At 44.4% G+C, this 27,560-nt stretch overlaps 1 protein-coding gene across 1 annotated transcript in view; it reads right to left on the reverse strand.

Annotated features, from left to right (window-relative positions):
- The window catches only part of ST3GAL1 (ST3 beta-galactoside alpha-2,3-sialyltransferase 1), a 78,347-nt gene that overhangs the window by 6,542 nt on the left and 44,245 nt on the right, over positions 1–27,560 (reverse strand). Inside the window, exons 2-5 of the mRNA XM_065628325.1 lie at positions 19,177–20,016; positions 8,317–8,513; positions 5,179–5,358; positions 1,400–1,445 (exon numbers count right to left, since the gene is read on the reverse strand). Coding sequence (XP_065484397.1) covers positions 1,400–1,445; positions 5,179–5,358; positions 8,317–8,513; positions 19,177–19,488 — 735 coding nt within the window. The 5' untranslated portion in view covers positions 19,489–20,016. The remainder of the gene's footprint in view (positions 1–1,399; positions 1,446–5,178; positions 5,359–8,316; positions 8,514–19,176; positions 20,017–27,560) is intronic.

Below are 27,560 nucleotides of genomic sequence, written 5' to 3' on the forward strand. Positions count from 1 at the left end.
ACACCAGGTAGGGATGAGCTAAGCGATTATTTAATAGCCCCAAAGGTCCACAGTTCGGAGCATGGGGATATAAACTAATACTGGTTAAAGACCTTTGCCTTTGGCAAAAGCTGGCCTCCTGAATGAAGGACATGCTTTAATCTTTAATTTTAATGCTGTGGAGTTAACATACATTACCAACCCTTGAGACATTAGAAGCTTGAGCTCCTCTGAAAATCAGGCTCTCCGAAGGCTGAGAGAATGAGACACTTATTTTGCTGGAAGGCTTTGTGGAAGAGAAAACATCTTTTACCTTTCTCTACATAGCCTGATTATGTCCTCAAACCATGCAGCTACAGAAGACAAAAGTCTTCGCACGGTGGCTAAAGGTGCAACACGGGAATGACTATCCTGCCCCATGGGAAACCCTGCCTCCAGCAGTAGGACACGTCTGTTAGACCACAGTAAACTTGGGCAATGAATCTGTATAGATCGGTTGGACTCTCTTCTGACCACTGTAAGTGGGCAGCAGGTTTGTCCATCTTCGACCTTCTCAGAGAATTGAGGTCTGCTGATTGATTGCCTTCTACATTTCCACACAATGAAATAAAATGGGTCGGAGGTGTTTTGTTAGCCTTGAGGGAAGTGCTATGGCACAGACCCTGCCTGCATTGCTCAATTCTGTCACTGTGCAAAACAGGGAATATTCCCTGGTCTGTGCTATTCTTCAAACCTTGCTTGAACATTGCGTGGGAGAGTTTTAATAAATCTGCAACAAAATCAGTGTGGATTGGGCCTGAGCCTAGTCTCCAGGCTTGTTTAATTAGGTGCAGACAGTAATTAAAACTGTGGGTTAGGAACCTTCTCCAAGAGCCATCGATACCATCTTGAATTCTCCCCTGACTTGAAAACACACAGCTTTATTTGTTCAGAGTTCACTTAGCTCTTTATTCCAAGGAACTGAGCCAGGAGAGAGAAACATCGCTAGTGTTCAAATAGTAAAATTATTTTTAAAGAACCCCAAAGGCTTTCCGCAGCTCAAAGTGCCATTACATCCAAATGACTGCAATGGATGGGAACAGCAGAACTGCTGTGGATGGTGAGCACGGTTGGCCAACAGTGAACCTTAAATCTCCCTGAGCAGTAGCAGAGGAAGGAACGCGACCTTCAGAACAGTGGTAATGCTCTGGTATAGTCACAAGAATCGTTTCTTTCCAACCTCAGTTATTTAGTGGTTGATCTATGTCCTGAAGGGTACACAGGATCTAAACCTTTAGTTCAGTGGAGGCTTGTGAAGTGTGTGTTCTGGTTGTAGTTTTTATGAATATCAAGGGGTTCCTTGGATTCTTGCAGTCTCCCAAAGTGGCAAAAGACCTACAAGTAGATTAGCAGAACAAGTTCACAAATCAGCATCGCTCACCTTTTCTTTTTTGACTTTGATTTTCCGTGGAACTGGAACATATGTGCTGTTAGAAGAAAAAATTAACACCAAGATTAGTAGAAGTCAAACACGTTAGTATTTTCCTGTGTTTCCAAAGAAAGGATACTCTTCATGTACAGAAATAATTTCAAATTATTTGAAAGCAATATATTCAAGCAATTGTTGGAAAATGAGTCTACAATTAAGTTATACAGCATAAAAAAGAACTGAGGTGTCACTGAAGCAAGTTTATAGGAAGCCATTATGTTTTTAAATTTTCGAGTTAATTATTGACAGTAGGACACCAAAGATTTAGTTCACAATATATTGTAAAGTCAATATTATGTGGAGCCCATGACTTCTTGGCCCGTGACTGTTGCAGTCTTTGCACTCTGATGAAGGAAAGGGCTTTCCATTTAATTTCATGGCAGAAAAAACTTTTCCCACCAGGGGGAGACTTTTCCCCTCCTAATACTTGTAGCTACTGCATGATTTCCAGAGAAGGTGGTAGTAGAGTTTATAATTTCTGTGGTTATGTGCAATTCTGGCATTCCCAGTACACGGCCCCTCATCAGCAAGCTATTCCCTCCTCCTCAGGGGGATGCTGAGGGCTTCCTGCAGTTCCCAGCATAAAACTTCCAAGTCATACCTTATGACTGGATCAAAATCACGAGTCATGTCTTGAAAACAAAAAAATCTTTTCTTCCCCATATCTCATGCACAGTGCAGGCTGGCATTGCACAGCTCATCACAAGTGCTGTAAAAAAAAATAAATCTCCCTGACTTTGTTTCAAGTAAGAAAATTCTGAACTGACCTTGTAGCTGGACTATATCCCCAAATATACTCTGTGTACTTTTTAGATGGGTCGTGATAAATCACCAAAACCTTCCATTAATTCAATCTAAATGTTTTTACTTATGAGGGTTTTTTTGTTTGTTTTGATTTTTGTGGGGTTTTTTTATTTGTTGTTTGTTTGGGTTTTTTGTTTGTTTGTGGTTGTTTGTTTGTTTGGGGTTTTTTTGTTTGTTTGGTTGGTTGGTTGGTTTGTATTTTGGTAACGACAAGGTTCCTGTGATTAAAGTTTTATTTCTTTTTGAACCACGGATCATCAGAACTTTGAAACATTTGTCTAAGTCTTTCCAGACCAGTGGTGACCTAGCAATGTTCTCATCTGCTTAGGTACCTTCTTTTGCAAAACCAAGTGGAAATACATGGAGATTTTTCACTGTAGAGACTCCTGGAAGACTCGGAGAAGTCAGGTTAAGGCAAGTAGGCTAAATATATCACTGATGAGTTCCTGAAGGCTTTCTGTCCCAGAAGGCTTTCCTAGGTCTTTTCTGGGACAATGCTCAGTCTTAGAGAGCCACTTTGAAATAGGACATCCATCAGTCAAATGGGACATGTCTGAATCATTCAGCTATCAATTCAAGCCAATATTAAGGCCATATGCAGTTTGGCTTTTCTTTGGAACCATAATACAGGATGCTTATATTTTTAATTAAGGTATTTATTCTCTTCTAAAATACCAAATTTCAGATTTTTTTTTTTTAATTTGATGCCTTCTCCCCTTTACAAATATACAGCCAACAATTCCCCTATACACTGTACCTGACATTGTATGTTTAAGGCATGCTCATAGGTTTATTCTGCTAGCCTAAAATTTTGTTAAATGCATTGTTATGATTTGTGAGCTTATGATTTTCTGGTTTTATTGCTCCAGCATGTGCCAGCTTATTAATTATCCAAATTCCCTGTTTGAGTATGGCAAAAGCCTTAAAATACTGGTATTTCTTCCATGGGGTTAAATTCTCATACACTAATTTATACCAGATGCTTACCAAGCCCACGTATACAATCTAATTACAAATATGTAATATATCCTGTAATTTATTAAGCAAAGATGTTTTTCCTTACATGTGCTGTGACTGCCTTGTAGTCAACCACTTATATCTTCCTGACAGGCTAAGGGCTTACTCAACTTTACTGCTGCAACCCACTTGCTGCCACTTCTGAAGGTAAATACTCCACAAAAAATAGTGAATGGCTTTGCAATCTAGGCACAGAGCAGTGACAGTGCTGGAAATATGGATGGGTGACGATGGCAACAACTGGTCCTCTGCGGGTGCCTCTTCCTAGCACAAGGATGGATTTGATAAAGAGCTAGCAAGAGGTTTCAGTCAAAGGCAAGTGAAGGCAGCTGGGAGCTTTCCATTGCTTCTGATAGGATTTGCTTCTAGGCTTAAGAGCAGACTTTCTCAACCTTTTTTATCAAAACAGTTTCTAAAAGAAAAAAAAAAGCCTTTCAAAAAAGGTGAAATCCTTCAGCCAATTTCTGAGTGTGTGCTGATTTTTCCAAGATATGAGTGTGTCCTGAAGATGGATTTTTTTTTTTTCCAGACAACTTATGGCTGTATATACTAAGTGCTGTTGGAAAAAATAGGTAAAAAGAGATGAAACCAGATTTGTTACAAGCTAAGAGAATCTTAATAAGAAGTGAAAATAATCTAAAATGCATTTGCAAAGAGAGAAAAGAAAAATGAAAGAAATAAAACTCCATTTGTTGTCCCATCAAAAAGTTTTCCTTAAAAATGTCAAGCAGGACTTATCCTCAGTCAACTTGGACATACTTCTCCAAGTTTTAATCTTCTGAGACTCTGAAATTGTGGGGGGAAAAAAAAAAAAAGCTTAAATGTCTTGAAATACTTCTCTCTGGAATAACGCAATCTGATCTGCTGTTGCTGTCTATGTGTAGCAGGGCACCACCGAGCAACTCTACCAGGCTGTGGCTTTACATCCAGCAGATAACCTCACACACAGCACAAATGTCATGTATTTCATTCTCTGGATTAGGAAAAGCCATTTTATAGGAAGGGAGAGAATCTGCTAGCAGGCATCCAGAAGAAACATGCATTTTGTTCACATTTCTAATTCTAATGTTGCCATAAATGCATTAAGCAAGACAACATTTTCTTCTGAAAACATGAAGAAATGGAGAATCAATACCAGCATCGTGAGGCAAAATCTGTTAATTTAAATCTAAGGCACACAGGTGACACATGGAGCAACGGTGTCTCTTTGGCACAGCTCTCAACCACCTTCCATCAGGAAAGACGAACAGAACTTCTGACCAGGGGAGGATGCTGCGGATGGAGGACTAAGTGCCCCAGTCTCCTTCTGCTCTCACTGCCTTCTGTGAGCAGCCTGTGCATCCCTCTCTGCCTCCTTGTCCTCTTCTGCAAGTGGAATAATGTATGTCGGAGGACCACTTGGCCAGCCAAGTACCTCAGGTGGGATAATCCAGGTGTCTAGAACCGCTGCTGAATGAATAACCCACCAAACACCTGATTCTGCGGTGGTTTTCTGATGGGTACCACTGGGTACGGCCATGCTGGCTGTATCCACTGTACTGCCAAGGGACAGGAGAGGAGGAAGGATGAGCAGAAGCTCAAAATGAGGTACTGAACCCCAAAGCCCAGGAAGCCACTGCTCAAACTGGCCGCCTCCAGCAGCAAAAATTCCCTCTTTCATTTCTCTGAGACCACTGTGTGGGGCTGGAAAGAGCTGGATCTGGATCTTCTCCTCAAGGACTGCACCATAACATTAAGCTTTTCCTAGAAAGCAAGCACTCAGGACTGAACCCTGACCGGAGAGGGTCTGTAAAGCTCCCCTAGGCCTTATCAGAAGCAGGGATTTTCCCTGCATGGGCTTTTCTGTCCTACAGCAACGTATGGGGGCTCCCACCCCTTCAGCCTGTCCACTCGGGGCTGCCCTTACTCACAAGTTGATGGTGCCTGTGGTGAGAGCGGTGACAATCCAGCGCAGGTCCAGGGTTTTGAAGGGGATCAGGATCATGCTCACGTTTTCTGCCAGCTCTTTGTAGCTCTCGGGGTAAACGAAGTGGTGAGTGGTCTTGCTTCCGACATCTGATTCGTAGCCAGTGGTGGGGGCACGGTTCATTCTGCAGCCCAAATAATAAGAAGTCAGAGAGTGAGAAAACTGGAGAGGTACTAGGTAGGTGCAAACATGTGTGATTCTTCCCCAAATCATTTGCTTTGGGTGGCAGGGAAATGCTCTCATGGCTAAGGAGAGTGCTGTATGCAGGCTCCTCAGACAACCTTGAAAAGGTGTTAGTTGTCCTCAAGAAGGCTGAAATGACCATAACCCGTAGTGGATAAATTAAAACAAAATGAAAGCTCAGCTTTAGTGTGGGATTCCTCGGACTGAATGGGAATTTCTGCCAAGCAAGTGTACCTCTGAGCACATCAATAAGTTCCCTTTTCAGTCAGTGGAGCACTGGTCAAAAGAGCAGTGGGTCCATGAGGACACATCTCCTTTCATCCTAAAGCTGAAGCTTCCAGTAGGTGAGAAAAACACTGGCCTGAAGTCTATTGGGTTGACTTCTCGCAGTTTCATTTCCCCCATCTGTACAGGTGTATTTGGAGGTCTAGGGTCAAGGCAAAAACCATGATATGTGTGATAAGAAGCAGCAGGTATTTCTTATGGTCCTCCCATGAAAAGGCACCAAAGTCACAGTGACAAATTCAGGACCTTCTGCTGACACTTCATTTACTCAAACCTTACTTTGTAGTACATCCCCCAAAACTGGTACCTCTACTTAGGGTTGCTCTGCACACACACGGTTTGCTTTAGTAACCCTGGGGTCAGTGCACGGAGATCTGCCCGTGGCACATCAGGGCTCAGCCAAAATGTGTTGGTTAAACAGGGCTACCTCATGTTGGGTGTGTCAGGGAACAGAGCGGGGGGTTTCCCAACTCAGAACTGCAGAAATACCTCTACGCTTGTGTTCACTTCTGAAAGCAAAACTGGGCACGCATCAGCAATTCCTTCCCTGATGCATTAGCTCACTTCTAGTAGAGATTTGCATGTTTCTGTGGTGCAGTGTGATGCACATCAGGGGTCTCCAAAGTGGCCCTGCATGAATCCATGTTGCTGTGCAACACCATGGAGAAACCTCCAAGCTGGCTCAGAGCAAATGGGTTTTCTCTGCAGCCCAGTGCAGTCTTCTGCAGAGACATTAACTCAGCTCCTGGCAGAAGTGCAGGGAGGACAAGGAAGGATGTAGCTGTTGAGGTGATGAGGAGCATTGTACGTTGCCGGACAACATGCTGCCCTGGTCACTGATAATGGGGGAGGTAAAATCTGTTATCAAGTCTATGCCAGGCTGTGATACTGTAGTGCTTCCCCAGGTGAATTAGTTAGGTTTCTTCCAGCTTCTTTAAAGGGAGTTATTAGCGTAGGTAGAACAGCCTGCCAAGCTACATGGGCTTGTTATTGACGTAGCCTCTTCCCTGCCAGTGACCCACATCATACTGTGTAGAAATACTCAGTAAAGCGTGAGACTTACTATGTCTTATCTTGAGATTAGTCAGTCTAAGGTATAAAATATGGGCTTTTCTTTCTGTCAGGACAAAGCCAAGGGTGGCTTCTTAGTTATTTTACTCACATCCTGCCCTTGGGTTTATGTACCTTGTCCACCACCCGTGGTGGGGCTGCCTGCATGATGTGGCAGAGGGCAGCTTTCACATGCAGGCTTAGCAGGAAGGACCAAGCAGGAATTTCCTTCCGACATGAAAGCAGATAATTAAACAAATAAAAGTGGGCTGGAACATGGTGTCTGGAAGGACTACAGGCATGGCAAGGCCTCAGAGCAGAAACATTCTTCCAAGTGCATTAGTCTTTTGCTACTACCCAAAAAAACAGCTTTTGAGTCTAGCAAAGGCTTTTCTGCATGAATCTGGAAACACAGGCCAGGCATGATAAGAAAGTCGGCATGGGGATGGGGCTGTCTCCACAGCCAGGAACATGGAATTAAGCATAAATGCACCTCAGCTGCCTCACATTTGCACCGTGCAGGACTAATGTCTATAGCTCTTCCCTTTGTGGATTGGAAGACCAGGTTGGCTGCCTCTGCCTTTGTGGAGGTACTTTTAGCAGAGGGAAAGGCATGAAAATGAAGGAAGCAACTCCCAAAATTATTTGTCATTAATATTTAGATATCATCTAAGGACTGTACAGCATGTCCAGGCCACACTGGAAGCCAAGTGGCTTAAGGTGGCCTTAGCAGTTCAAATAGTGGTGATTTGCTCACGCACTCTTGACCTCAGTGCACAGCTTCCTGCTAAAGGTCATGTTGTTTCTTGGACCGTAACCCCACATATGTGGTATTTTCAATAGCAATTCCTCCCTGCCAAGAACTCTGACCTGCCCTGTGTTGATCCCCAAATTGTGCTGTACTGGCAGCTGTGGTGTAAAAGCTGGACATGTTGGAGATTAACTTAGCCCAGATATCTTGGCTGCCCTCTGGGTGATCAGCTCTGCTTACCTAGTTCCTGCTTGCGTTTCAGTGGGACAAAATAGCCAACCTTCATTGCCTCGAAAGGAAGAGGTGATGCGACACTCAACAAGGTACGTGCAGCCAACCAGTTGTCTCCTGTCCTTTGCAAAGTGACTTTGGCTTTCCTACCCCACCATTGCTTAAGAATGAACCAGTGTTAGAAAGTCAAATCTCATAAAAGTCAATTAAGTGTGTAAAAGATCACTTGTAAGTACTAGTTACAGAAATAAGCTTTTATTTCTGTAACTGGGTTACAGAAAACTGCAGTTTTGAGTAAAGTTTATTTCTGTAACTAGTACTTAGTTTTTTTCAGCTATATTTCATGGGCAGTTATGGATAGTACAGAGCAAGCTACAGTATCAACACCTATTCATGTTATTTTTCCACGCTAAAACACGACATCATATCTCCAATACACGTAGTTTACATCCTGGGAACCTAGATTTGATCTAAGTAGCAGATTTCACTAGATAGCCCCTGAAAAGTTGTTTACTCACTTGTCCCCCAAAATACCTGTGTATCTTAACAGAGACATCTGGAGATGAGGTGATGCCTACTCACCTGAGCACAAAGTCATGGGAGTCAATATCTTGACCATACTGAGACTGCAGAAGGTTCCCAGAGTTGCCCACGACGGCACACCGTCTGCACGTGGAAGTGCCTCGCTCCTGCAGTGGATCCCCATCCCCAGGAATGAACTCAAACAATTCCTTCAGAGTAGCATTAATATTCTTCGGAGTTTTCTCCCCTTGTAATTTCTGTTAGGAAGAAAAATCATTCCAGGTTACCAACATAGCTAGATTTTGTGCGACCAAGATGTGGCTTCAGATGTCTTCTCAAAGACTCTTTTTGCTTCTACCCGCAGACACTGTTTTCTGCAGTATGCAGGCTTTGGGCTGGGAGAAGAAGTGTGAAAAATAAAGTGAAAAATCCCTTCCAATTAACTTTTTAAACTTGGTTCCCCTTTTCCCTTGCTTTTCCTTGGATTCCCTCACCTCCTCAGTCTATCTAGCCATGGTGGCACAGAACATGTGTCCTCCCCAGGGCTGGCTTTAGCAGAATAAATGTTCCTCTGGTGTGAACCTAATCACACCTGGGACCAGATATCTTCTGTTAGGACATGTATAAGATTTCTTTTGACCCCCCAGGAAGGACAGAAGAGTCCCAGGGAACCTGATGGAGCACAGAAGTGGCTGATACCACTTGTACAAATTTTGGCATATGCCAGAAGTGGGAGACCATATTCCAGACTGTGGAGGAGCCAGCTGCTAGTTTAATAGGAAACTCCTGTAAGGTAGCATTAGCTCCGAGAGTGGTAGATGTAAAATCATCTAAAAAATTCTCCAGGACGAAGAAAACCACCCGGACCTCGGTCATTGTATCTGTTGCCATGGAGGGAAACTCTTTTGTAGCAGCTCTGTGGTGCATGGTGGAAACAATGGCTCAATCAGGAAGGTACAGGCAAGGTGCAAGGCAGGTGATGGTCAGACACTCCCTTTCTGGAGCTCTGTTCTCTAAGGGCTACTAAAGAGGTTGTGAATGCTGGCAAGCTCACAAAAAGCATTGCCCGCTCTCGTGGTGCTGCTTGCTTGCAAGTTCACAAAGGGAGAACAGCACCTAACAGAAAATCTGCCAAAAGGCTTTACCCTTGCTCTGCCAGCCCAGGGAGTGAGAGAGGAGAAACATCTTTTCCCACGACTCCTGGCAATGGCCTGGAGTAATTGGGCTTTAGTTTCTGATGCGTTTCTCTTCCTTGTACCAGGAACTGCTAATTGGTCCTGATCTCTCCCTCTCACACACAAGCACACAGATGTATAATTTAATTTTTGTTTAAATTTTGTGCTGCCTTTTTGCAGATTTATGTAAAGCAACCTTCTTTACACTGAATTGAACAACAGATCCATGAAGCTCCGAGCTACAAGACAACACTGGTGCCAAGGACCGAAGACAAAAAAGACAAAGCAATTATATATAGAATCATAGAATAATTTGGTTGGAAAAGACCTTTAAGATCATCAAGTCCAACTGTTAACCTGACCCCAGCAATAAACCCTGTTCCTAAGAACCTTATCTACACGTCTTTTAAACACCTCCAGGGATGGTCACTCAACCGCTTCACTGGGCAGCCTGTTGCAATGCCTGACAACACTTTCCATTAAGAAATTTTTGCTGATATTCAACCTGAACCTCCCCTGGTGCAACTTGAGGTCATTTCCTCCCATCCTATCACTTGTCACTTGGGAGAAGAGACCAACACTCTCCATGCTACAACCGCCTCTCAGGTAGTTGTAGACAGCAATATGCAAGACTTAATCTTCTTGCTGATCCTTGCTAACCTACATGCTCATATATGGACTGCAAAAGGTGGTTTTTATTAAAAGAGGTGACTACAAAACTCTCACTGGGCGGAAGTAATTAAGCACATGTTACTAATCTGGTTTGTCTTTCCCCTGCTATAGCTGATGCTGAGCACTGGGAGAGACAAGATCAAGGGCTCAGGTTACCCCAAATCTGAGTCCATTGGGAAGTGTTGAGAACTGATGCCAACCATGACATTGCCAAAATAGTCACTGCCTTCTCCAGGGCAGACACATTAATAAAAAGTACAAGTGATCCCTTTACTTAATTTTATTCCCTTAACCCACCCTGAGGGCAGCACAGCACAAAAGCCAGGTCAAGCAACCAAATGGTTGCACATGCAGCAAAAAGATAATTAAGATGCCCAGACAAGCACTGTCATTATTATCACGTATGTCAGTATTCTGCGGATGGCTCCATTATTTAAATGTAAAGTATTATCATCTTCTAAAATTCTGTGTGATGATACAAACACATGTTCACATATCTCAACTCTTGTGTATTGTTTATTAATCCAATCCAACCTGTCTTTACTCTGAATATATGAATAACAATGTTAGAAAGCCCACAGCCTTCAAAATAAATACAGACTTTGTAGATGTCTTAGAGTGTATTATCAGGTGTATACTATAGAAAAATCCAAGCTTTTTTAAAAAAGGAACTTATTTTGAGTTATTTGAACATGCATGTATATACATATATGCATAATCTCTCTCTGTAAAGGTGAACTGACTGTCTTTAAGAAATGAAAGAGAAAGCCACCAAACATGCACCAAAACATTTTTAAGAACATTATTCTGGGGGAAAACCAACTAACCAATCAAAACCACAAACAAATAAACAAACAAACAAACCTATTCTTGAAGTGATTTTGCCCGAGAAAATTCAGATGTGGAAGGTAATTCTCAGAAAATTCTCAGCACCTCAGCCCCCTTTTTAAGATAAGTTGTCTCTTCAGCCAGAATTATAGCATCAGAAAGGAACCGGAGTATTGGCTTCTGTTTGATGCATTAAAATGGTAAGAAACATTATCATGGATAGGCACCTCCATCACAGAATTACAGAATCACGGAATGTTTGGGGTTGGAAGGGACCTCTGGAGATCATCCAGTCCAACCCACCTGCTAAAGCAGGTTCACCAGAGCAGATCACACAGGAATGTGTCCAGGTGGGTTTGAATGTCTCCAGAGAAGGAGACTCCACAACCTCTCTGGGCAGCCTGTTCCAGGGCTCTGGCACCTCAAAGTAAAGAAGTTTCTCCTCATGTTTAAATGGAACCTCCTGTCCTTCAGTCTCTGTCCGTTACATGGAACAGGGATCTGCCTTTTCTTTCTGTTATGCTGCCATCAGTCTCGAGTAAATCTATTGCAACCAAATGAAAACATGGGCACCAACACCAGCGAGAAAGAAGGACACCATTGTCCTGCAATCCCTTAGCTGTACACAACCTCCACAGCAGAGATTATTACTTATATGAGAGATTCCCACAATGATCTCTAATAACATGAGGACCTTATTGCGCTGTGTGCTGAACATCCATACATTAAGACATTCACCCTTAACTCATTAAAAGTGTTCTGTTTTAATTTCTGCAGTGATTATCTGATTGGACTACACTTTTCAGGCCTCATCTTCAGTCAGGACTGGTTAGTCTTTGACATTTCAGCAAAACAGAGCAGAGCAGGCAATGAAGTTGGTTATCTCCAAGGCAGATAGTTTTTAAAAGTTCAGACTTAATGTGCAGACAGTTCTTTATTGCACAATGTTTACATGACTTCTTGAAAAAGACCATTTTAATAGCATTACAATTACAAGCCAATTATCCTTTGCTTTCCCACACCACTTTTTTTTCAACAAGCTGCCACCAGTCTGGCCTTTCCCATAAATCAACAAAAGCACTGGGTGAAAGTCTCTCCATGCCATGCAAGACAGAGCCACGTCAGTGCCATGCGGCTCTACTGGGACAACATCCTCCCTCCAAGTGCCTAGATGTGTGCCAGGGATATGTGTATGGATCTAGCTGCTAGAAGTGGGCTTAAATACACTGAAATACCTGACCCCTGTGTCCTGAGTGGAGTGACTGCTTTTCACGGAAGTCTGTGCAAGCAACAGCTCTGTCTAACGAAGCTTAACCTCTTGCCCAAGTCCAAAAAGCATCTTAACCCACCTTTTGTACACATATAAAATATCACTAAGTCACTTAACACTCCAGCTCCCCTCCATAAAATATTTGCATGTCACTTGAGAGTCAACTCTTCACCTTAGTTTTTTAAAAACTATAATTGGAAGTGCAGATTGAGAAGTTTCCTAATTGTCTTCACAGGGAAGATAAATTCTGGTGTCCTCCCAGCTGTAAAAACTCTGCACTTCACATACAGAAGTTTAATGGTTGGTTTTGCATCTTTTTATTAAAAAAAGAAGAAAAAAAAAAAAGAAAAAGCAACCAAACCGAAACAAAAAACCCAAGAAAAAAGAACCCCCACAATTTATCCACTTCCTTTCTTTACCCATGAATGGCTTTCTGAGGAACATCCTGTTGCTCCTTCTTACACCACACTGTGCACACCTCCCTTTAGGATGGCAATGGATTGTGCTGCTTTTACAAACTTCTCAGAAGGCTTCCCTGGGCTCTCTGGTACCACCATGTCCTCAGTGATCACCAAGAAGCAATACCCAAAACTCAGCTAAGGGGATGCAAGATGAGGATGTGAATTCAGCCAAGGCTGCGGAGAGGTAATAGCCTGGAGTAGTGAGGACACAGCTACAGTCAGGAGAGCCTCAGAAGAAAGTTCTCATGGTGCCTTCGCATACCACATAGATTCATAGAATGGTTTGGGTTGGAAGGGACCTTCAAAGGTCATCTAGTCCAGGCCGCCCGCCATGAGCAGGGACATCTTCACCCAGGTCAGGTTGCTCAGAGCCCCGTCCAGCCTGGCCTGGGATGTCTCCAGGGATGGGGCATCCACCACCTCTCTGGGCAACCTGGGCCAGTGTTTCACCACCCTCATTGTAAAAAATCTCTTCCTCATGTCTAGCCTGAATCTCCCCTCCTTTAGTTTAAAACCATCACCCCTTGTCCTATCACAACAGGCCCTGCTAAAATGTCTGTCCCCATCTTTCTTGTGGGCACCTTTTAAGCACTGAAGGGCTGCAATAAGGTCTCCCTGGAGCATTCTCTTCTCCAGGCTGAACAACCCCAACTGTCTCAGCCTGTCATTTTTTGACAGGTATTAAATACTTCTTCAAAATCCCAATTAAGTAGCAGGTAGAAAATATCCTTCTTAATCTGTAATCACTGGTGTGATGTGGATGCAGGTGGAGCATGAACTGAGACACAGCCTTTGTGATGGACAGACAGGTGTAGGTTTGGGTCTGGCAGCAGCCAGACTGCCAGGGCAGCCCTCCTGTGAGAACACAGCCAGGCAGCCTGGGGAAGCTGGTGTAGCAATACTGGGTTTTGTGTTTTTTTCTGATTTTTTTAACTGTTTTTAAAAGATAAAGAGGCAATAAATCCCCACAAGAATCCCTTTTGCACAGCTACTAATTGCCTCACTGCAGCAGTTTGGAGGCATTAAGACTTGTGCAGCACTTCCCAGCTATATGACATTGTATAAAGATTAATCCTGGCAACAGCCCGGTGGGGCAAATCCAGGTAATCTCCATTTTGCAGACAGAAGGAGAGGTGAAAAGGAAACCATTAATTTTAAAAATGCCTCTTTGGTCTGGAAAATATGGCATTATTATTGTTATATTTAATGTCCTGAAATTACTATTTGTCAAAGAGATTAAGGGGAAGAACATAGCGGCTTTCAAGAGCTTGGGCTTTGTTTAATGATTTGTGTCTGTTAAAAAGTATGCATTCTCAAATCGGAATGTAATGTGCATACATTACATAAATAACACACAATAATATGCATATGACAAATTCTATGATTTATGACTTCCATGGTTGGAACGAGTCACTTTCATGAAACTCTAAGGAGCAAAGCCCCTGCCTCCTCCAGCTTCGTGTGTCCTCATTTCTGGCTATAGGACTCTTGCAGCTCGGCAGAGTGCATCGTAGTGCTTAGAGGGACCCATGAGCTTGGACAACCTTCAGATCTACTTGCCCTTGCTATAGGAGACCCTGAAGCTGCGGTCCAGCTTTGTGTACCCAGGGGCTGACAGGGTGGATAAGCGGTAGCCCAGGGTTAGGTTCTCACCCAATGCTACAGGCTCGGGGAAGAGTGGCTGGAAAGCTGCCTGGTGGAAAAGGATCTGGGGGTCTTGGTCAACTGCCGGCTGAACGTGAGCCAGCAGTGTGCTCAGGAGGCCAAAAAGGCCAACAGCATCCTGGCTTGCATGAGGAATAGTGTGAACAAGTGATAGGACAAGAGGAAATGGCCTCAAGTTGCACCAGGGAAGGTTCATTTTGGATATTGAAAAAACTTCTTCACTGAAGGGGTTATTAAGCATTGGAACAGGCTGCCCAAGGAGGGGTTTGAATCACCATCATTGCAGGTGTTTAAAAGATGCATAGAGGAGGTTTTTAGGGACATAGTTTAGTGCCAGTGTTAGGTTAATGGTTGGACTCGATGATCTCGAGGGTCTCTTCTAACCAAAATGGTTTTGTGATTCTATGATTCTCACCCAGTATGTCCAAGGCTGGCCTCAATGTCACGCCTGCATCCAAGCAGGACGACACCAGCTGGGACTGGACATGTAGCAGGCACTGGGACTAGAGCTTGGAACCTGGGCTGGATTTGGTGTCACCTTCTGCAGCGAACCTGCCACTTTCAGGGAGGTGAGCTCTTTGTATTGCTTTCAAAGTATCATAGACAGTGTCCCAGTTTTAAAGAAGACTTCTGGTGATCAAAGTATTTGGTCAAACTTTCTACAAAGAGCATTCAAAATGCATGATTCAGGTGCCAAGTAGCTCTGCTGCTGTCTTAAAAATAAGTGCAGCTTCTGTGACTTCCCCAGAGCATATGTTGGGGATGCCCTTTTGTTCACTGTCTGCTTAACAAATCTTTAAGCCATATATTACATTTCTTCCCGCAAACAGAAGGACTAAAAGCTAACATTTCTTTTAGATAAGCTAATCACACGGTCCCAGGAGCCAAGCTTTCTTCCAAAAAACAAAAAAAAAAAAGAAAGCAAATCCCTCAAATATCGTAAGACTCGAGATAAAAATTTTTATAACGTGGTAGTTTGTGAACAATGTGCTACAGATAAGATTGCCAGGGAACTCTGAGCCTCATTTTACATCACAGTTTTAATCCATCAGCCTCAACAGGGTTATTTTGGATTTAGAACAGCAGGTTCTGATATTGTATTTTCATACTTTCTGACTATCAAAAACAATGCCAAAAACCCCTGAGAATAAAACATATAGTTCTTGCTGCGTTACATGTTACTAAATTTAGTGAAAATGTCCACAGCATTTGTGTCATGAAATGATGAAAAACTTGCAGGTGAGTCAGCTCAAGGAAGTGAGAAAGAAAATATAAACAGAAAGAAATTCATCACGTAACCTAAGGTGCTAAATTCCAAAACACTGAGACTCTCACAGTCCCTGAGTGTAAGATGATGGAAGAAAGATGGATGGACAGACAGAGAGACACACAGGTAGAGAAGAAGAGAGAGAACCATGAAGCAGTCTGGCAGTCATGTGAAGAGCTGCACACAAGTGGAACCACCCCATGCTTTGGCCACAGATGTCACTTCATCTCAAATACTGGTCTTCAGGCTCTGAAATCAGTCCTTACTTTCCTAAGGATACTAATGCTACAGGAATGTTTGGATGAAAAATCTTTATTCGCATACACAGCAACAGGGTTAATGGGAAGGGAGGGCAGACTGAGCTTGGTAGACAGAGAGATCTCTGGCAAGGGCTCTGCCTATGTTTAGTCCAAGCACATTACATGAGTCTCCCCGTGACAGGAAAGTCACAGCTTTATAATAAATAGCTCCAGTGAAGTCACCATCACCTCAGTTACGCATGATGAAACCACCACGCTGGCTGAAGTCAGGTCCCAAGAGTGAATGCACAGTCATTTCTCCCCTGAAATGTTTAAGGAATCTTAGGTCTCCTCATGCCTTATATTTCAAGTACAAATATAGTAAAAAGTCATAAACTACTGAGTTGGCAAAGTAAGCAACAGTAAAACATGGCCATGAGCAAAGTTTTCTTTAAGACGGACTGAAATCTCAGAATCACTTTGAAGATGAGCCTAAAAATGAACAGTGAAAAGGAAGGGAGGTCAGGATGCACCTGGGAATTACTTGCTGTAGAAATTACACTGTCTCAGAAACACCCAAAGCAATATGTATATAGGAAATAGATTGCAATGAATTGAGGCCACGTCATGCCTGAGTTTACCCAGAAGAATCTTTCAGAGGAGTCAGGGCATCATCTCCATCTATCATAGATTAAGGCAAGTATTTTCAGTAAGGAACTGATTTCCAATAAACATTGCAGTTTTGTGAGACACCAAAATATTTCACACGTTCTAGTTGAAGAAAAGTTCTGGATGAAAAAAAAAAAAGCTGGAAAAAATGTAGAAATCTAAGAAGATGTATTTTTACCAACTAAGAAAAAACTACTTTGATTTTGTATTCTGAAATGGTGTATTGCCTTTGAACTTGACCTGAATTCAAAAAATGAATGAAAATACTAAGAATAGGGTGAAACAGCCCCAAAAGTTAATGGACAGCTTCTATTTGGGCTCAGGAGGGGGAAAGGAAGAAAAGCCTTTGGGCTGTCCTGAAAGTCCCTATTTTTAAAAAAAGACGCAACCCTCACCAAAAAAAACTCAAATCCTGTTTCAGGTTGAGCTGAATTCATAATTCTGTAAAGAAAAGTCCCAAGATTTTCTTTTTTTTTCTTTTTCTCATGTTTGAATCAGAGCGGGCTTTGAATGCAGAATGCAGCGTGTCTTTGCTCAGGGATGATGTACAAGCCCTGGGGAGCAGAGCCCCCATTGCAGAGGCACCTTCGCCACCCCGCCGCATCTCATGGGACATCTCCTCAGCTGGATGCTGCGGCAGTGCAGCCCCCACAGCGATGCCAGGATTTGGGAGATTATTCCACCCTTTCCTCAACACCATCTTGAGATGCTGAGTGCTCCCAGTTTGGAGAGGAGGCCACCAAAATGATCAGAGGGCAGCAACGCCTCTGCTATGAGGACAGCCTGAGAGAGTTGGGGTTGTTCAGCCTGGAAAAGGCTCCAGGGAGACCTTATTGCAGCCTTTCAGTACTTAAAAGGTGCCCACAAGAAAGATGGGGACAGACATTTTAGCAGGGCCTATTGTGATAGGACAAGGGGTAATGGTTTTAAACTAAAGGAGGGGAGATTCAGGCTAGACATGAGGAAGACATTTTTTACAATGAGAGTGGTGAAACACTGGCCCAGGTTGCCCAGAGAGGTGGTGGATGCCCCATCCCTGGAGACATCCCAGGCCAGGCTGGACGGGGCTCTGAGCAACCTGATCTGGGTGAAGATGTCCCTGCTTATGGCGGGCGGCCTGGACTAGATGAGCTTTGAAGGTCCCTTCCAACCCAAACCGTTATATGATTTTATTGTTCTATGATTCTATTCAGAGGCAATCAGGAGGCACTTTATAACCAGCCTTTCTGCTAATGCTGTCCACAAACAACCTCATCCTCTCATCTACTAAGCTTGATTTGAAATATCCCCTGTCTTCCAAAAAATGCCAGGTGTTACATCAGCTCAGCTGCCTGGTGAAACCTCACCCCAAGCCAAGGGGAATTAGGATGTGAGCTTCCCATCTTCCCTTCTCATGGCTCCAGCAAAGCCCACCTAGGAAATGTGGGGACCAGAAGGAAAAGGGTCTGCAGAATTCAAGAAAAAACACAAGTGATGGAAAATCATTGCCAAGTCATAGCCAAGGGAGAGGTGGAAGGATGCAACACCTGGAATCTGTGGGACCCGTAGCAAAAAGGTTGGTTTCATCATTAAATGAGGAAATGATTTATGCAACAGTTAAAAACGTCAGAGTTCAGTGGCGTCTCTTTCACCAGTAAATGCAACAACCAGCAGAGTGAGAAGTGATAAATCAGACAAAGCCTTATTCCCACAGCACCTGACACCTGCTCCGAAAACAGAATGTCCCCACGGTTAAAGTGGCACCTGCCAGAGTGGCCTCCCCAGGGTACCAGGGAAGGGCTGAAAGCCCCAAATGCAACACCAAGCTTTGTGCTCACCACAGGACACCAAGTTGCATGTGGTTTTATGTTCAAAGAAAGGCACAGGGACACTACTCATAATGAAACTGTGATTTGATGGGCTGCTGCCACCAGAACCTGCACTTGGCAGCTTGGCAGCACAGGCCTTGAGCTACTCATAAAATTAATGTCTTGTTTGAAAAGAACATAAAAGGGGCTTTAATTAGGCAAAACATCAGGATACGACGCCTTCCTTTCTGTGCTTTCCAAACAAGATACCACCAGCTTTCATGATGTTTGGTTCAGGCTCTTTGGACCACCCTACTCAGAGGATACGCAGAGGCTGCTCCTTCCCAGTGACCCATGGCCACCCATGAGCTTTACAGATCCATTTTACATCACCATCCACAATGGAGGCTGTTCTCATACACATGGAATTAATAATTTTCTGTTTAATCCTGCTAATTATTTACATATCTTATGCTAGGGAGAGCATCAGGTGAATTACACACTTCACAATGAGTTTTCTTTGCTACCTTGATGGCTTTTGTCAAAAGCCCTTTTTATCATCTGAAGTGAAACGAGCTGGCTTACGGAGTCTAGTCTTTCGAAAAGAAGGGAGAAAAAAGGCAATATTGACATTCGCAAATTCTGGATTCACCGCCTATCTCTGACAGGGATTTTCTAGCTTGGAGCAAGTGAACGTGCACTCCGAGTGCCCATGAGCTAAACAGCAGCACGAACTCCCCACTTTCTTCCACCTCTGCCTGCCTCGTCAGCTGGGACAGCAAATGCTTTCGGCAGGAACCATCTCCCGCTATCTGTTCAGCATCGCCCAAAGCCTGACACCGCAACCATCGCACGAACACCAGGTCGTACCCACACTTCCCACTTACCAGCCACCACTTGTAGCTGTCTTCTGGGATCAAGGCATTTTGTGAGGTCAAGAAAGGTTGCATAGTTGAATTAAATCTCTGATCGAACCAGAGGGAATGTCCCAGCTCAGAAATGCACGAGCGACAGCTGCAGGGTCTCCTGGGGTACTTGAAAAGTTTTTGGACTTGCTCAGAAAACTGCACGACGAGATGTCTCGGATCCCAGGTGGTCGTGGTCACCTGGTGCGTGTAGTTCAGTAGAAATGACGTCACCGTGATGAGCAAAAAGGCAAAGGTAAACACTTTCACATTCCTCCTCCTTACGACGACCATCTTTCCCACCCGGGTTCTGCCGTCGCCACTGACCAAGGATGATGTAGGGTCCAATGTAAGGCAAAAAGGAAAGGGTGCTGCAGGCGTCCGCCAGCTGCTACCTCCGGCTTAGGCTGAACCTACTGACTCCACTACCTCCATCCATAAGGAAAGAAGCTTCGTTTCCTCCAAATGAGCTTAAAAAAGGCAAAGCTGGGTATTTCCCTTCGCCTGCTCACAGTCCTTCCAAGTCTCTTCCACCTCTCTGTAACCTGCTGCTAACCTCTCCCACCAAGAGTTTTAGGAAGACGAGCCCTTGCCATTTCGCTTACCAGAAGATTTGGAGGGGAGCAATATCAGCATTAAAACTTAGGTATTCTGTGTGGGAGCAAGCCATAAATTAAAGCAAGCAAATTGTAGAAAGAAGAGGGTGGTTATTTCTTTTTTCTCGGAAGTTAGTTCATGAAGGATCAGATCATCCGGGGATGTACATTCCAGCGGAGAGACGTGCTTTGATGCCCATTTAAGCCACGGAGAGCAGTTTTCAGCCTGGAGACACAGACACATGCATGAAAGAAAGAAAAAAATATTGTTAGAAAGCTTTTTGCATTGCTCCAAACCTGATTTCTCTGCTTTTCTCTGCCTACTCTTAAAGTTCTGATCAACTCAGAGCCCTCGACGCAGCAGCACCAGCTGCAATTTCTGCTGCGGTATTTACACACTGAGAAGTTTCAAGGTGAAATTTCTGAAAGGGCAGAGCATCGACCTGTGGACATTGAGTCCCTTTGTATCGAATCAGCCCCTGCGCCCTGGTCTTATTTGAATTACAGTTCGTAGCCATTTGAATGGCAATGACTCACCTCCTTCCCTTAGGCTGACCTTGGTAGCCACAAGATAGGCAGTAAAGTATTCATAACTCAAAGCAGCTGAACAAAAAACACTCTGCAAAGGAGGGAGGAGCAGGACAGGGAGGAAGAGGAATTGTTTCCTTTCTCTTCCTCCCCCCACCCTGACGGGCTTAATTTCTTAAGGGTCGGGGCTGGACTCGTGATTCAGAGAAAGCCAAGCAAGAACAGCTCATGCGTCCTGGGACAGATGGAGGAAATCGCAGTATAAATGGCCTTTGTTTCACATGGATTATTGCTATTTTTCCTGCCAAGGGAGTGTAGGTGAGGGCAGCCTGTGATCTCAGAGAGTTCCTGTGAGATCCCGAGCCAGGCAGAGACACAGGGAGCTGCTTCACCTCGGCGAGTCAGGGGGTACGGAGGGACCGGGAGCTGCTCTTCGCTCCCTTTCTGGTGTCCCCTGCCTGGCAGCGGTGATTTAAATGAGTTTTTAAAAGTCGAAAAATGGATCTCTTCCTCCCATGATGCAATCGTTTTGTGGGAAGAAGAAAGTGTTGTAGTTTTTAAAACTTCGGATGTTTGTAAAAAGCCCCCGAAGTGCCATTGCTTAAATAATACGCTTTTAAATTTAAAAAAAAAAAATAATCAGAGAAGCATCTATGTCAGAGTATGTGCAATTTATGAACAAGCAAAAGCCAGCAAAGGAAGTCTCACTTGCTACTCAGCTGCAGGTTTCAGGTCAGCAAATAGCAGAACCGCAACTACTACCCATGAAAAAACATCATTTTAACCCATCTTTTAACCCACACTGATGCAGGATCCCTCTCATTCCATCGCCCAAATCTGATGATTATCCAGACATGGGAGAAGTGCGTCTGGTGGCCACGGCTTTGCTGCTGGCTTTTCTCCTGGGGATCCGTGAGGATCTGCCCAAGGCCAAACTGCTTTTCCAAGGTGTTTGACACGGTGTCTTGGAGACAGCACAGGCCTGGTTTTTAGAGGGGATACGTAAATATTTAATGAGTCCCATAAAGCCAAATCCGACGGCAGGAGCCTCAGATTGTGGTCTTAAGCCTTTGCTCTGCTGCAGGTTTCTCATCTGCAGCACGTGATGGGTTGCATGTGCTGTTCAATTAGCTGCTGTTTGCCAAATGCCTCAAGATTTATTTTAAGTCTGGCCCCTACAAATGCATTTACAGGAGCTCAAGAGCTGACAAGTGGGTCAGGCTGGATAACAAAAGGCTTTATTAACCCCGGCTGCTTCGGCTCGCCTGCACCAGTAAATCAAATACCACCAGGGAACAAGCCTGTGCTTGCTTTAACTTTTTAGAGGGAGGTTTTGGAGCTAACCAGAAATCTTCCAAGCTGTTCCTGGGTACATCTGGGGAATTACAACCCAAAGGCAGTGGGGATGCTGTTGCTGTGCCTTGCAGAGTTAGAAAAGGAGCTTAAAAACACGGCCCTGACCATGCCAGCTGGCCCCTGTGCTAGAGAGCAGCCCCAAACACATTTGCTTTACTAGCCTGGATGGAGTTGTTAGTCTAAACAAAAACACAGCCTCTAAACCCCCCAAAATATGCCAAATCCGAGAGGCAGATTGATTCTCCATTTACAGACCGGATAATTCAAGTGCTGCGATGCTGGTGGGTAGAATCCCTACTGTTGTTAATGCTGGGCCAGCTCAGTGTTTGTAAACACAGTTCCTGCTCCTCTATTATTTTTTAAGGGGTGGAGGGAGGGAGATTATCCAGCCTTTCTTGGAAAAGCCCAGAAAATGGAGTATTGTTCATAAAAGAAACAGTTCTGGCCTCCAAAGCAAACACCCGTTTCACCAGAATTTTTTTTTCTTTTTTAAACAGAGTTTAGTTTAAACTTATATTTAGAATTAAAAAAAAAAAAAACATGCAGTGTTTACACAGTAGACTGCAGTGTCTCCAAACTCCTAATCATCCCATCTTTTATAGCGTGTGATGGGAAGGTGAGAAACCAGAAAAACTCCCGAGGACCTTTTCCAGTGTGGAAATATACACCGGATACTCTATTTTAATTCTCACTATTTACAGTTTCCTATGAATGCCCAAGTTTTCTATGGATCCTCATGACAGAAAAAAAAAAAAGTACATATACAACTTTACAGCAAGGCTCTGGGGACTATAAATGTGATTTAGGGCCTGAGGAAAAGAAAGACTGAAATGAATGGAAAATGCTTTCATCGGGTTCACTGTGACTTGAACCGGGACCATTTTTTTCCTTTCTTAGCACACATATTAGACCGAAACCAGACATCAGTACTTTTGTTTTTCCCAGCATCTTGCACCACATCTCAGACTGTCCCAGCATTTCTCTCTGTCCACATATATTCACAAATCTTCGCAGAAGGGTTTCCACAGGATTCGCCAAGATGCCGGGAAGTGGGAAGGGCAGGGATGATGCCAAAGCAACAGCTGCTGTGGGAAACCGCACCGGGCTGCCAACCCCAGCTGTTGGGAATGTGCTTCACCTCCTGATACTACTTGTAATAGTTAATTTAAGTCATTACAAGTAAGCAGTGTGATACCAGCCATGGTCCTTATCAACATACCTCGGCGTGACCTTGGTGTTAGCACAACTGTGAACAGGATATTTTGGCCTTAGACCCAGAAATAACTTCAGGTACAGAGATTTAAATTATATGCCCAGCCCCTGTCCCAGTTACAGTCTCCCAAGAATTAAGCAGAGTTTACATACAGCATGCGTGCAGCTATGCCTGCGGACAGATATCCCAGCTCAGCCCATACAAGCAGCAGGTTAAACTACCTTAAGTGACTGGGTGCTTAAGGTCTTAGCTATGGTCTGGATTTCTCCTGCTTCCTTCCCACCTCCTCTCCTGTCCTACACATACCCTTGTCCCCATGTAAGACACCCCCGTACACCCTGGGATAATTTATTTATGTTGCCAACAGCCAGTGACATGCAATGCAGGGAAAATGTGAAATAACATTGACCAGGCAAGAGCAGAGAGGGGAAGGTTCAGAATAAGAGGCAAGTTCCTCCAAGCTCTGTCCTGAGCATAGAAGTGGGTCCAGTGTGATTAAACGGTCACACGGGAGAGCAGAGCCTAGTCTTTTGTCTATGTTTTGTATTACAGAATATACCAGTATTAATCCATTGTGATTGTTTGTCTTCATTGTCTTCTCACTTGTTTTTTTATTTTCCCAGGATATATCAGTTTTGTGTTATAAACTCACAATCTGAAGAATGTCCCTGGTCCCTTGCCAGTTTGGCAATTAACAGACCAGGATAAAAACACATCAGTTCAATGGATGAATTCTTAACACCTTCAGGAAACATTTTTTGACAAATCCACCTACAAATGCAATGTATTCTCATTGCACTTGTTAGGTTATGCAATAAAAGCTCATCTGCACATCCACAGAGGGGCACAGAGAGACAATGGCCCGAGGGGGAGCCCAATTAACCCCCAGCCCCAGCTGCTCCCAGGCCCATCCCAGGAGCCACGAGCCCATCGAAGGCCCTTCTGCACCAGCCCAGAGGAGCACAGGGGCACAAAGGAAGGTGGGAACCTGAAATAAGGACTCAGAAGAAGGGACACTCTAACTAGGTCACTGCCAGGGCTAGCCCAGGACAGTCTCAACCCCAGGCATGATACTCGCCCAGATGAGTCAACACCAGAGCACCTTTGGGACCCATGGGTTGCTGCCTTGAGGCATGAGACACATGGGATACAAGGGAAGAGCATTTGGGGATTGCACAAGAACTGTGTGGCCAGCCACACACTATTAGCAGAACTATTGATTTTTTTTTTTTTTTAAAGATGGGTCTTAAAAAAAAAAAAGGCATGTAGAAAATAACAATGAAAAAATGTAGACAAAAAATTCACAGTACTTCTCATTCCCCTAAGTTATAAATGTCCCACTATGGTAGAGTTTGACCCCTTTTTGATGCCTACTTTGCTATCATGGAAGTATTTAATACCAACACCACTTTGAGGAGATTTTTGTTAGCTTGCATTAGATGCTGATGCTTCAGGATCCAGCTTTTGCCTTCTGTTCCATAACTCACTTTAAAATCCCGGTACAAAATGCACTTCTCTAGTTTGATGTCTCCAGTGTTTTCCAGATGCAGTGTGTTGGACAGAACGTGACAAAGACAACAAGGAACAGCATCCCTGTACAGACACATTTCCAGCTTTCCATTCACTGTTTGAATAGTTCAAGGGTCCTGAAGTCCTTTTGACTCAAAAACCATGTACCCAACTGCCCCGGTGGAAGCTGAGGAAGCATAATGTGATCTGCTGAAGCTCTCTCATGACTGATGGTGGCCATCGCACAACTTTCTACAACACACAGTATTTTACAGCTGGAAAATTAATGCTTCAAGGAGTAGAGATTTGCTGCAATTCAACTTCAAGAGACTGTGCTGTGCTAGAAAGGTCTCAGTGGCAGAACTGCAAATGCTCATTTTCAGAAGCACACGTCAGATCTCCCCCCCTTCAAAACCTCCAAAGATGAATTAGTTTCCCAGCTAAGCCACTGACAGCTATATTGTCCTAAAGCCTTTTGGCAACACAAGCAGTATGTCCTCAAGCATCCTTCATGCTGTCTTGGGACTTTCTTCCCATCAACACTCCTTGTGAGTAACTACTTGAGCAACCTTTGGTCTCAAAGCCTGGGCCTGGGAGAGGATAGAAGGTTAAATCTTGCTTTAATGCACCCACAAAGGCCCAGAACAGTCTCGGAAGATGTCATCCCAGGGCAGCAAAAAGCTTGTCCCTGGAAAAATATACATTCATTCCCTCCCCAGTTCTGTGCTTAAGCCTGGAGAGGAACAACGGAGGGGACTGTTTCACTGCAAACCACAGGCTTGTCTGCCCTGGCTCATCACTGGCTGCCTCCCACTGCCCAGAGCTGGCTGACATTTAGAAAGAAACACTTCATTGCTCTGACACTTTGCCAGAGACCTCTGAGCATGAGACTTTTGCTACGTGAGATAGATTGTGCAATTAGGAGACAGCCTGGCAGCCCTTCAGACTTAACACAGGACATAAATGTGAATCTCCCTCAAGCAGAAGATGTTGGGAGCTCATGCAAGACCTCTGGTCCATCTCTGGTTCTAGGAGATCAGTCTCACCAAGCATTGAAAGCGACATGAGTGATGGAAACATGAGGGGATGCTGTGTATGTGCCCCAGTACAGCCTTTGCGACTTGTTTATTGTGTGATTTCCCAAATGCCGTTGGTCCCACGGCACTGGCAGGTAAGTCGGTCCCATCCTTCTCAGGCACCAAATGCCACCACAGGATGCAACTTTGGAAAAGCACCAGCTGCCACATGACTTTCCCCTTTTCCATCCATAACTTAATTAAAATCAGACTGAGCTTTGTTTCTCAGAGCTAACTGGCTCCTCTCTCCTGTCTATCGTTACATCCTCACAGGGGTGACATGGGTGCTGCTGTTCTGTGTGCCCACAGCCATGGAAAAGCAGCCCTAAGTTTCACCTGCCATTTAGTCAGAGAGAAAATGATCTGTAACTCTTCTGCCCCATCCCTGACCATGCTGCGAGGCATAAATCTGACTGCCACTGTTAAACGGGGTCGCAGCATCGAAGTTGGACAAGCTGGTTGGCATATCGCTCTTGGATTTATTAAAATGCACACCTCAAGCAACTCCAACTAATCATACCAACACTGCCTAGAAAACAAAACTACTCAGGAACATTTAAGTCATGACAAAAAGTAGCTTTACACAGATTTGAAGGCAGCATCTACTCCACGCTTCTTGAATTTGGAGCCAGCTATTGGCCAGCATTTCATCCATCAGAGTGAACAGAAGAAAAACTGGAGGTGGTTTATGGAGCGTAACTGCATGGCATTTTAGGTGCCAGTGATCCAAAAAAAAATTACCTACTTGTGTCTTATCAGTGAGTAAGTTTGCTGGCAGGCTTGGGCTGGCCGGGTAGATAGGAGATTGCCCTGATACTCTCACACAGCCTGCCCTGCCTGCGTGCATAACAGGCCTGTGCAGTCAGGTTAAGCAAACAGCTTTTTTGTGCAAGATGGGTATAAGATTAACAGAAACCTGGGTGGGGAAGTTGCATTCTGTTGCCTCAAAATAAGTCTTTATCTTGGCAGGCTTTATCAGGCACGTTGCGGAGCGGTCTGGAAATGAAAACGCCCTTGCAATGCTTGAGGAAAGGGCTGGAGGCTCTGGCTCAGAAGGGGTCACGAGTCTGCCCGTACCCTTGAGCACTGGGAGCTGCCATCCTGGCCTCCTCCCACCAGGGTGAAGATGTTTTATCCTCCACTGCTGCGGAGGGGTTTGCAGCAGCAAAAGCTTCCTCCTCCTTCGCATACCAAGAGTCAACTCCTGAAAGAAGTGACTGTTCTAGAGAAATCGCAGTGTTAATATCCAGAATTAATTGTGTTGTCCTCCATGGGCTACAGTTCCTACTCATGTCTTCAGGCTAAGTGGGAAATTTTGCTTTGAATGGGGCTGGAAGTGCCATGAAAGAGGGTCTGGCTCCAAAATCTCTGCCCTCACCTGTCCATCATGTCTGTGGCAGAAGTCATCTTAAGAGCTGAGCATGGAGAAGGGTGAATGCTCCAACCATCTCTCCTGTGGGGCTACAGGACAATTTCACTCCACTCCTGGGAAGCACGTGCAGCCAGAAACAGGTCTGAAACAGTTTGCTCTGACCAATGAAGCTTAAATCACCCTCTAAATGAAGAACCACCCAGAAAAAAGTGACAACCTGGGCTTAAGTCTTTGCTTTCCTGGTTGATCCCAAAGCTCTCCTTGATGAATCATCCAGATGGAGATCAGCGACAAGTGGTATCCCTCAGGGGTCCATACTGGGACCAGTCCTGTTTAATATCTTCACCAATGACACAGTGGGTTCGAGTGCAGTCTCAGCAAGTTTGAAGATGACAGCAAGCTAAGTGGTGTGGTTGACATGCCTGATGGACAGGGTGCCATCCAGAGGGACCTGGACAAGCTTGAGAAGTAGGCCCATGTGAACATCATGAGGTTCAACAAGGCCAAGCACAACGTCCTGCATCTGGTCTGGGGCAACTCCCAGCATCAATACAGGCTGGGGGATGAAGGGATTGAGAGCAGCCCTGCCGAGAAGGACTTGGCGGTACTGGTGGATGGAAAATTGGACACGAGCTAACAATATGCACTTGCATCCCAGAAAGCCAACCATATCCTGGGCTGCATCAAAAGGACCATGGCCAGCAGGTCGAGGGAGG

This window comes from Caloenas nicobarica, chromosome 2 (assembly GCF_036013445.1).
Source record: "Caloenas nicobarica isolate bCalNic1 chromosome 2, bCalNic1.hap1, whole genome shotgun sequence".
Classification (NCBI taxonomy): Eukaryota; Metazoa; Chordata; class Aves; order Columbiformes; family Columbidae; genus Caloenas; species Caloenas nicobarica.